At 34.1% G+C, this 12,511-nt stretch overlaps 1 protein-coding gene across 1 annotated transcript in view; it reads left to right on the top strand.

Moving 5' to 3' along the window:
• ROBO1 (roundabout guidance receptor 1) overlaps nucleotides 1-12,511 on the top strand; it is a 1,168,413-nt gene that overhangs the window by 167,444 nt on the left and 988,458 nt on the right. The window contains exon 2 of the mRNA XM_025375994.1: nucleotides 8,889-9,025. Coding sequence (XP_025231779.1) covers nucleotides 8,938-9,025 — 88 coding nt within the window. The 5' untranslated portion in view covers nucleotides 8,889-8,937. The remainder of the gene's footprint in view (nucleotides 1-8,888; nucleotides 9,026-12,511) is intronic.

Here is a 12,511-nt window from a genome sequence, read left to right as displayed (position 1 = left end):
CTGAATTTGGTGTAGGTTGAAGTATAAGATTCTAAAAGGATGTGTGCTTCAGATTACTTATTTTTTTTCTCTGTATTATTAATTGATAACATATCTGTCTGCATGAGACTAATAGATGTACTATTTTAAGTGTACTTACAGATTAAGTTTAAAAGAAGTCTTTGACTCTTTATCTGGCCTCGATCAGGTACTTAAATATAATGTGGATATAGAATAAGAATCTCAAATGACCACATTTGTGATATACAGCCTGAGGTTTATCACTGTGCCCTGAGTTTCCTCACAGTGTGTTTAGAATTTTCTGTATCCTGAAGTGTGATGAGAATTAATTAGTCTTTCATGAAATGAATGGAAGCTTAATTGGAAATAAGACCCATGATCTGCCCAAATAAAACAGATGTGATTCATCATGTAGCTGTGCCTACGTATAAGGAACCTTTAAGAAATGAGGTGACAAATTAGAGAATCTTGCAAATATCCTTACTTCTGCAACTCCTGCTAAACCCTGTTGCCCAATTTTCAAGATGTCTTTGTCTTGTCATCACTCCTATACTTTCTATTCATATATTTTATTCTCAGTCTTAATTTTAAACTTATTTTCCAACAGTCTTTTGTTCCTAGTTGCCTTTCTTGCCTCATTTTGTAAAGCAAATCCAAGTATATAAGTGAAGTCAGAAAGTTAGTACTGATGCTTTCCTTAAAGGATGTAATAGTTTGGGGTTTAGCATAATTTAAACAGACTAAAGGTAAAGCATTTGCATGTTTCTATGAGGAAAGAATTTTCTAAATATATGTGAAGTACTTAAGCTAAATGTAATGTAAACAAATTATAGACTTTTTAATCCATGAAAAATAATAGAATGTTTTAATTAATTTCAGACTTAAAACTGTGCTTTATGTACTTTATTTTTTATGTGTATGTCATTTTAAAATAATGTATTTATTATAGGAGGTTTGACAGTACTCGAAGTTAAAAAGAGTTTGGTAGTAATTTGTCCAGGTCGCCTTGTCTATTTGAAAGTATTAATCCTGCAGTTTTAGAAGGTATTATACACTTTTGGCTTTTTAAATTTCAAGTGAAATGCATGAAATGCACTTCCAACTAAACAGAAGCAGTAGCAAATTATCAGTAAAGTGAACTTCAGACTTATATACACATTTTTATTCTACAGAACTCTAGAGTAGGTGTAGATTACTCAGTCATTTATAACACACACACACGCATGCACACATGCACACACACACTTCTTATTAAGTTTTCCATTTCCTAGCTTGAGATTTTGGAAACAGTATGACATATTTTTTTTTTTTTTTAACTTTCAGTGTTCTTGTTTCTCACCAAACTGTTGCCTTTCTTTTGCAATACAGTTAATGTTTATTTCTACTTTTTCTCCCCACCAATTGGACTTGTATGTAAGATTCTATTCACCATATTCTTTCATATAATATACTAATAATCATCTACATGGTTTCCTTTATCTGGAGTCACTTTCATCTCCAAGTTATACAATGTATGCTGAGCTTCAGTGTCCCATATGCCATTAACCACTGACAAGAAAAAGCCTGGAATTTAGTCCTGCATTCAGTACCTTCTAATTCTCTGATATTTTGCAATAGTTGTGAGAAACGTAGTAGAGTTGGCTCCAGTTTATTTGCTAACTGTATATTTTCTTGCAGAGAAGTAACTTAAAGATTCTGAACTTGCATCCTCACATGAAAGATAATATATTATGACTTATTTTCCTAATAATAATTAATACATAATACATTAATAGATTAATTCATAGGTAAACTGTGAAGTGCTACATATTCGTCACATATTATTTATTTTTACCTTTACACAAAAGCCTTCCATGGAGACTTAGTTAGGTACACATCACACATACCCTCATTGAATATCTTTACCCAATACTGGAGTTGTGCAACTTCAACAGACCCTTTAGAGCCTAGCTCAAGCCTGATCCTCTTCCCACCTTGACAACTTCCTTGTGTCACCAACTAAATCCTTTTTATTTTTGTCATTCATGTGTAATAAATTATTTACTCCTCTGACATGAAGAGAGTATATTTATTTCACACATATTTGACTTTCTACTGCCTGGCACAGAGCTCTCCATAGATTAGATGTTCAAAAATGTTTATTATTCATGTATTTATAACTCTCCTAAAAACTAAACTTTGCATTCTTGATTTTCACAACACTCTACAACATTATAAAGATTGACTTAAATAGAGATTGATTTTGGGTGATGGATTTTCCTACATGAGCTCTATGACTACAGTCCTATTTGGGTAGGCGAAGCTATAGTCTATTTCATGTAAAGAGGAAGAATATCTCCTTTACCAATGTGTAGATTGCTAAGTGATTCCTCTGTTACATGCAAAATCCACAATGAGGCTGTCCTTTTCTTGTTGTTTATCTCACAAGGACAGGCAATTTTTAGGCATAGCAATTTACTTTACAAGCCACGGTTATTCTCTTTATTAAAGACTAGGACAGAGGCCAAGTCTAGTGGGTCATGCTTGTAATCCCAACACTTTTGGAGGCCAAATCAGGAGGATCTTGAGGCCAGAAATTCAAGACCATCTTGGGGCAACATAGACAGGCTCTGTATCTATTTAAAAAAAAAAAAAGTACAAAGAAAAAGAAAAGAAAGCCAAGTATGGTGGTGCACACCTGTAGTCCTAGCTGCTTAGGAGGCTGAGACACTTCTCAGGCTGATCTCAGCAGCACTGGAGTCAGAGGTTGCAGTAGTTTGGTTTTTCAGGGCACTTTTTCTTTTTACCTGGAAATGAAGACAAAAGAAAGTAGTGTGGCTTAACGGAAAACCAATTTTGGTTCATAACAAGGAAACTCTTTAATAGTTTCTGTCCTTCCAAATACAGAAGAAAAGAAGAGAGCCACCTAGGCTGAAGAGTTTCAGAAGAGGAAATAGGTGCCATGCACTGATAAATTTAGGAAATGTCGGTGTTCTCTTATGTAATACAAAATCTGTGCTTTTGACTTTGTTGAAATATGCACTAACCTAAATTAATTATTTATGAAACATTTTTTACTTTCTAAGAAATTTTGTTAATAGTCCATGGAACAGGATTCTCCTAAAATATATTTTGAAACGTTTCTTTGAGAAAAATAACCCTTCTATTAGCAGGCAAAGGATCAGCATATTAGTAAATATAATACTTGAAAATAAACATTAGCAACATGTGCATATGAACAGCATCTATACATAACATATTAGTTTTTAAAATTAAGATCCCTGTGGAAAGGATCTATATCTTGATTGTGGTGGAGTTTGCACAGTTCTATACATTTGTCAAAATTGAAGTGCACCCTTAAAATGAGATTATCTTATCATAAATATGTTAAATTTCAATAAAGTTCATTAAAATAATCCAAGCCTCTAATTTTTTGCAAATTAGACCTAAGCCAATACTATTCTAATATGAAGCAGTGTGCAAATACAAATATACAATTGGTTCTGTCACTTACCCTGGAGGAATTTCATCAGATGCTATTTGAAGTTGGTGATAATGTTGACATCAATATTAGTAGATATCAGGAAATAGAGCAGGCATTTTTTTTTTTTTTTTTTTTTTTTGGACATGGAGTCTTGTTCTGTCGCCCAGGCTGGAGTGAGCGGCGCCATCTTGGCTCCCTGCAAGCTCCGCCTCCCGGGTTCCCGCCATTCTCCTGCCTCAGCCTCCCGAGGAGCTGGGACCACCGGCGCCGCCACCGCGCCCGGCTAGTTTTTTGTATTTTTAAGTAGAGACGGGGTTTCACCGTGTTAGCCAGGATGGTCTCGATCTCCTGACCTCCTGATCTGCCCGCCTCGGCCTCCCAAAGTGCTGGGATTACAGGCGTGAGCCACCGCGCCCGGCCCAGAGCAGGCATTTTTATAAGCACTCTACACACATCTCACCCGATGATGTGACTATTCTTCTTCACATTTTACACTTCGAAAGATGAGTCTAAGAGAGGTTAAACTGTTTGATGTAAGTCAAACAATTATCTGAGTGGTGAGCTAGGATTCACAGTGGAACAATTGGAATTTACACTCTATGATTCTAAAACACTGGTTATATTACTTCCATACACTTAATACTTACAAGTAACTCATATTTTAGGCATTTAAATTACCCTAAACAATTTGGTAATCACATATTTTCAGAAAAGTATGTTGCAAATCTTTGTCTTTTCTTATATAGTGTTAGTTTCCTTAATTCAAAGCCATATGTGCATACATTCTTAGTATTCTAAAAATAGGCACTCTGTGTACACATCCATGGGAAAGGTGTTCATAGGGTATTCAAAGGTGTAGTGCTTTTTCTTGTTGAATTAACTATTTTTAATACTGAGAGAACATACAAATATGGTTATATCACGTTCTTCACTAAAATCAATTATCTTATTGTTAATATGTCAAAAGGTGTGGTTTTAAATAGGGGTTAGTGTGTTTGCTAATAAGGTTATATCCTAACTTAGGGGACTTTCATATTGAGAGAGGATTCCTAAAGACCGAATATTCAAAGTATTGAGAAATAAATGATCGTTTGAACTTTATTAAAATTAAAAATTTCTACTCTGTGAAAGACACTGTCAAGAGAAAAATAAGCCCCAGACTAGAAGAAAATATTTGCAAAAGACATATCTGATAAAAGACGGTTATTCAAAACATACAATAAAAGTAAACAAAATAAAAGGCCAGGTGCGGTGGCTCACACCTGTAATCCCAGCACTTAGGGAGGCCAAAGCCGGCAGATCCCTTGTGCTCAGGAGTTCAAGGCTAGCGTGGGCAGAGCAACATGGTAAAATCCTAGCTCTACAAAAAATACAAAAATTTAGCCAGGTGTGGTGGTGCACTTCTGTTGTCCCAGCTACTTGGGAGGCTGAGTTGGGAGGATTAATTGAGCCTGGGAGGTGGAGGTTGCAGTGAGCCAAGATGGCACCACTGTACTCCAATCTGGGTGACAGAGCAAGACACTATCTCAAAAAAAATAAATAAATAAAATAAATAAAATAAAATTCTTAAACTCAACAGTGAGAAAAAAGACTTAACAAATATCTCACCAAAGATGATAATGAGATGATAAATAAGCCACTAAAAAGATGTTTCACATCATGCCAACAAGGGTATGTAAATTTAAAACATTATGTACCATTGCATGCCTACTAGAATGGCCAAAACCTAGAACACCGGTACAACCAGCTACTAGAAAGGATGTTGAGCAGCAAGAAATCTTACTCATTACTAGTGGACAGACAAATGGTATAACCACTTTGAAAGACAATTTAGCAGTTTCTTGCAATAATAAGCATCGTCCTACCATATAATTGAGCAATCACAGTATTTATTATTTATCCAGATGTGTTTAAAACTTACCTCCACACAAAAACCTGCAAATGGATATTTTCTCCAGCTTTATGCAGAATTGCCAGAGTTTGGAAGAAATCAAGATGTCCTTCAATAGGTAAATGGATAAAGAAACCATGGTACGTCCAGACAATGGAATGTTATTCAGTGCTGAAAAGACATTAGCTATCAAGACATGAAAAGAAAAAACATGGAGGAAACTTAAATTTATGTTAACTACTAAGTGAAAGACATATATAGCCAATTTTAAAAGGCTGTATACTCTGGTTATGCCTATACAACATTCCAAGAAAGGCAGAACTATGGAGATAACAGAGATAAGCAGTTTCTAGGGGTTCGGAAGGAGGAGGGATGAATAGATGAAGCACAAAGGATTTTTAGGGAAGCGAAACTATTCTGTATGATACAATGATGTTTGATATGTGTCACATACATTTGTTCAAACCCAAAAAATGCACAATACCAAGAGTAAACCTTAATGTAAACTATGGACTTTGGGTGATAATGGTGTCAATGTAGGTTGATCAATTGTAACAAATTCAACATTCTGGTGGGGGTTGCCAACAGGAGAGGCTATGCAAGGGCAGGAAATGGAATAGTGTCAGGGAAGGAAGTTAATGAGAAATCTCTGTACCTTCCACTCAATTTTCCTCTAAACCTAAAGCTACTGTAAAAAGCAAAATCTATTAAAAGCAAACGAAAAACTTCAAAGTACTGAAGTGATATGTGTACAATAGCTAATAATGCAATTCCCATTTCTGATCTGTGGGTACTACCTTAAAAATCATATTATGTTTTTAGCTACGTACTACATAAATTCACAGAACTAGTCCTAGATAATGAAAATTTATTTGAGGAATATTAATCATAATACCTTACACATATTTGAAATAATATCTGCCTGTTGAATAACATAACTTGGGGGTATTCAATCAATTATAATAAGTGTTTGTACTTTCAGGTTTATTTTCTTATGTGCGTGTTTGATTAGACTCTTTATTTTATCAATAGCTGCCTGCTACAAACAAGCTATATATAGCTATTAATAAATGACAGTTAAAATGTAATTAGCCACAGATACAAAAATATCATTTAACAAATATAATCCTTCTAAATTTTTAAGTAATAAAGTTCTGAAGAGCCTTGAGATTCATACATGTTTTTATTTACGTCAAGAGCTAAGATACAACTGCTTATACACATTTAAGAAATCAGAGGTCTAGGCCGGGCGCAGTGGCTCACGCCTGTAATCCCAGCACTTTGGGAGGCCGAGGCAGGGGGATCACGAGGTCAGGAGATGGAGACCATCCTGGCTAACACGGTGAAACCCCGTCTCTACTAAAAATACAAAAAACCAGCCGGGCGCGGTGGCGGCGCCTGTGGTCCCAGCTCCTCGGGAGGCGGAGGCAGGAGAATGGCGGGAACCCGGGGGGCGGAGCTTGCAGGGAGCCAAGATGGCGCCGCTCAGTCCAGCCTGCGCCACAGAGCGAGACTCCGTCTCAAAAAAAAAAAAAAAAAAAAAAATTAGAAATCAGAGGTCTAGGGTTTATTCCAAACAGGACTCTATGTCTAGGACACTCAGTAATCAATTAGAGAGAAGAGGAATCTGAGAAACTCCTTAGGCAAGCAGAAACCAAGAAGATATAGGACAACTATTATATCAAAAGCCAGCCAAGCAGAAATGAGCAGTACACAGTGTACTTATACATTTTCTCTGGAGGAACAAATCATTTATACTTCGCTGACAAACGTGATCATAAGCCATAACATTCAGTGGATAACCCTGTAAAAGAGCTTTTGGACAAACTAATAACTGCATAGTTTAGATTAAAGAGTAAAAATATTAATCTAGCTTTATAATGTAGTTATATAATATCAGTGATGAGTGATATGCTAGGATAAGGAGAGTTACAAGAACATTAACCCTAAGACAAAGAAGTCAGGGAATAAATATGAAACTACAGTAACCAAGGATATTTTTTGAGGCAAGGTTCTAGCTCACATCAAAGTTGCTTACAGAGAATGTTAGAGAGAGGAAATAATCTCCAAATATCTAAAGTCAAGTCAGGTGATTGTAGCTGTCGGGCAAGAGGATTAGACAGCTTTGCTAGGGGGAAACTTAGCAATTAACTCTGCATTGATAAGTCATAAAATAAGGACAGCTCAACTCAAATAGACAAATTAAAATAGCTATGTCCAGTTAACCTACAATAATAAATTGGTAACGTTTTTTCAATTTGTTATTCTGAGTGTCACAAAAATAACTGTTAGAACTTCGTAGGGGTGGACAAATTGCTTTTTATATAGTACTAGATTTGTTTATCTATTTTTGACTAAATAGTAAAAATATTATTAAAAGATTAAGTCCACTTCTCAACTCTCAAATCTAAAATTTGCCGAGTGCTGCCAAGTATACTTGTATATTCCCACCAGAGTTATCTTCTAAATTATTTAGATCATTTTATAATCTATTATTAAAATCTGTGGTATCTCCTCATTACCTACATTACTTGCCCTATTTATTTTTAAGTTCCCTATCACATTACATTCTGGCAAACCCCATCATCCAGCCAAAAAACTACTGTCCTTATAGTAGCCCAAATACATCTTTATATCATGGGAATATATCTGTATCTACCTATCAACCTGTCATCTATCTACCTATGATAAAATTTATATATAAATAAATGTACCATGAAATTTATGTATCTACATACCATCTTACTTTGAAAACTTGGTTCTATTGTTGTTTCTAAATAGTATTGTTTTATTTTCCACTTACTGGATATTATCTCATATCTCAAAATGCCACTTCTTCCCTGTAAGCTTGGTCCAGTCTACCTGGCAAAATTAATTAACCAGTTATTTGCATATATTTTTGTAGCTTTATGCTGTCATTTGTTATTATCCCTTAAAAAGTCCCCAAATATTATAAGCTTTGTTTTTTACGAGGATACTATCTTATGTTTCTCTGTCATATTCAGAATAGACCACTTAGTAATTTTTAAAATCTGTTTGTGAATTCACAAAATTAAAGTGGCCTCAAGTTGTTTATGCACCTGGGTGAAGAGCAAGTTTTTTTTCTGCTATATCCCCAAAGCAGCATAGTGCTTGACTCATTATAAATTGGTTGTAAATATTTGTTTAATGAATGATTAACTTCAGTGTTTTCTAAATGTGATGAGAGTGTTCCAACTAAATTGGTGGGGAATCAAAGTAAAAATCACATATCTGGCATTCTCTAAAAAACAGAGAAAACCAAGGAATCATTTATGATTAACATGTAACTTAAAAATGAGTTTTCAAAATTAATAACTACCACATTTGTTTGAAATGTGAATCATGAAATATATTCTGTACAATTCATTTTAGTAATGTAATAATTTTAATTATGTTTCATTTCAAAAAATGACATTTCAAATCTATTTGAACTGCAATATTTCACAAAATAATTATCTCTCAACATAGCTAACCATTACAAAATAATAATTTTGTTTTTTTTAATCTCCCCAGATAACACATATCTATCACTGGCTGGGTGTAATGCAAGGAAGGGACAAAGATGAAATGGAAACATGTTCCTTTTTTGGTCATAATATCACTCCTCAGCTTATCCCCAAATCACCTATTTCTGTCCCAGCTTATTCCAGGTAAGTGCTGTGCATTTGTTTTATCAATACTTAACCAGTAGTCCTTCTTTGCTTTAAATTCACTTTTTATTGTGTGTATTGCAAATCAAATTTGTTCATTTTCTTTGGAACTTGCAAGTCTGTGTGAATGTCTTCTTGAGTATGAGTGCTGATCAATTTCATGGGTCAAATTATTATTCTTGAATAGAGAGCACTTTATTAATTCCCAAGAGAAGCAGAACATTGAGAAAAAGTCACTGTGCTGAAACGTGTAAGGAATGTTATATTAACTAAGTGAATTAGAGTGGCAGACGAAAAACTACAGTAGGGAAAGGATGTGTAACACACAAAGGACACCTAAGCCACAGTGCATGCCAGTACCATAGAAAAGGAACATCAAAAACTTGAAACATGGAAAACTGACATTTCTTAGAGTAGTAACATGTTAATTAACAGGCTGAACAAGGTAAGAATAAAAATGCAACATGCTGCTATGTTGCTACCATAGTTACCACTGTTTTGGGTGAAGTTAGAAACCTATTTCCTTGAAGTCATAATTTTATTAATGGTATAGAATAGCATTTCTTTAAAATGCTTTACTGTTACTGTTTTAATAAGAATTAGTTAGGTCCAATGTATGCTAGTGGAAAATACAAAAATATGTTGATGTACTAATCCAAATATAATTTTATGTTTCCTCTTAGATAAGACAGAAAAAAGTGAAGTTAATTTGAATGCATCTAATATGTCTTAATTTAGCCAAGTTATTCATAAAGAATAACTTACCATGTTTTGTTAGACCATACTATGAAACTTTGTTTTTATTTATTTTATGGTTATATTTATTTTGATATTCAGCAACTATATGTAGCTTATCATGTTCATCCACACAAAATCAAAGATTTCGGAAAATCCTGGGGCTTCCATTTTTCCCTGTGCTGGGTTAAGATTGACATTTTCACCTCGAAGATAAGGGAGTTGTAAACAAAAAAACATGATTTATATATCTGTTAAAAACATTTTCATATGACTGCAGGATACAGAAATTTTAAGTCTGTTGTAAGAAAATACATTTAATGATTTGTATCAAATTAGGTTAGCCCACTAAAATTACTATGTATTTTTATTTTTCGTCTGTTCCCACATTCCCTTCTCTTGCCATGACTCTGTTGAGTATTAAGATTAGTGTATGAATCAAAGAAAACATCATATATTTCTTAAATATGTGGAAAATGCAAATATAGGTACACATTAATTCACTGTTTTGTAAATTGTCAGAATAAAGAGGATACTTATATGAAAGTGTTTTTAAAACTACAGCTATAGGTAGACACAGATACAGCTACAGCTTAGGTATAATTCCCCTTAAACTGTATGGCCAGCTAATAACTCCTACAGGTCAATAAAGTTGGTCCGTGATGTAGTCATTGAGCAGGATATCAAAATTCAAAATTGTTAAGTGAGGTTTGAACCACCTGTGTCTATCTAGTGGAAGAAGGAATGCATGTATGAATATATATGGTGAGAAGGTACAAGGTTTATCTAGGGAATAAAAAATATCATCTTTTTATTCAAAAGGATATTGCATAATTTAGAACACTTAGGTGCAAAAGCTGTCAAACCTCTGTGATTACTATTTTACATGCAAATACTTCCAAATCTACAGTATATGACTTCATTGCCTAATTTAATATGTAGATTGGTTACAAAGGCGATAGTTTGGTTATCAGTTAGTTAAAAATATATGCCACACAATTGATTACTCAGGGCCCATTTTGAGCCAACACTTTCTTAAAAAGAAATAAGGGTAACCTCAAATGGGATGCATACAGTTAGATGCCTTTTTATTTCAGGACTACAGAGTTCAAGAAACATTTCAAAGTAATTTACCCGTCAAAAGAAATATGCCGTTAGCTTTTCAGAAAGGACACCCGCGGAGTGGAAGTCATTTTCATAACTGCCTCCATCTAGGAGCACTGGCTTCAGGCTAGGGAGAAAATCCACTGAAAAAACTCACTGGCCTTAGAGTGTCCCTTCCTTTCATTAATCTCCGAATGAAGAGAAGTCTTGATTCTTCTAATTGCTTTTCTAGCTTTCATATATTCATTAGCGAACTTGGATCTGGACTGAATTGAGCATGTCTCCGAGGAAGCAAAAACTGGATTAGCTTTGAAGGCAAAATATTAGTGTCTTTTAAAAAAAAGAAAAAACAAACAAACAAAAACGTAATTTCTTATTCAGCTGATTTATTTCCACTCTTTCTCTTAAGAAAATAAATTCTCCTTTATCGGAAATGTATTTCTAATAATAAACAATCAGATAAAGATATCAGACAAATGAAAAAAATGTAACATGCTTCTAAAAAACATAAGGAGACTTTTATATTCTGTAGTACTTGACTCAGTGAGTTATCATCAGCCAAGGTGTCTACAGGAACAAGATTTCTCAGGGTACAAAAGAAAAGGGCAATTAAAACATTGGCACAGTGCAGGTTATTTTATTACCACAACAATAAAGTGTTTTTCACTTCAAGTTGTGGCTAGATAACTTGATGTAAGTAAATATTAAAATATTTGAATGTAATGTCTGGAATTGATGGATTGCCCAGCTCAAATTTTTTTTCATATTTGATTTTGTCTCCCTGTATAATACATTTTTAAAACTGCTGTTATGTTTCATAACATTGCATATGAAATGGTTGGTATATGAGAAGGCAAACAAATTACTTGTATATAGTAAATGAAGAAATACTCTTATTGTTGAAAATAAATTGGTTTAGAGAAAAGGAATAATTAATAAATAGATTCTAAGAATAACCAGGCTTTGTCAGCCATTTGAATTGCTGCTTTCATTGCATGTTGAGCCCATTAAAACCCACCTGCTTTTTATTAAAACCACTGGTAGATGTTTTTCATGTTAATTTACTTCATCTCTAATTCACAAATGAAATAATTATTAAACCATGTGAGGTTATCTCTTGAGGTGTGCTGAATCCGGACTAGGCCGTGTCTTGACTTAATTTCTGCCAGGAAAGAAATCTGACAGATGCCAATCTTTACATTTTAAGCATCTACCTTTTATTGCCACAGATGTCAGGAAGACAATGAAAAGCAAATGTTAAATGATATGTTATTAAAGCATATATTTCACATATAGTGGAATTAATTTAAAAATTTAAAAACCTCTATGGTAAAAAAAAAAAAAAAGTTGAATTCTAGGCTTATATTGCAATATTTTAAATGAAAATACCTGAAGAAATACTCACAAGGTTGTATTTCTATTTGAATAAATAAGATAGGCTACCTTAAAGTTAAGCATGATTTATTTTTTCCTTTCCATTCTCTAAATGTGCAGCAGTGTTGTCCTTCATTAAAGATGCAGGTGCTGACTGGGTTATTTCCTTGTCCCTGACTCATGTCAACAAGCCTTGAGTGTGAAATTTTCTGAAATGATTTACTGCTTATCTGCCCCACCCATCCACTGACCACCACTTCCGTATCTTGCTGT

Source organism: Theropithecus gelada, chromosome 2 (assembly GCF_003255815.1).
Source record: "Theropithecus gelada isolate Dixy chromosome 2, Tgel_1.0, whole genome shotgun sequence".
In the NCBI taxonomy this organism is placed as follows: Eukaryota; Metazoa; Chordata; class Mammalia; order Primates; family Cercopithecidae; genus Theropithecus; species Theropithecus gelada.
This window is presented reverse-complemented; position numbering and strand designations above follow the sequence as displayed.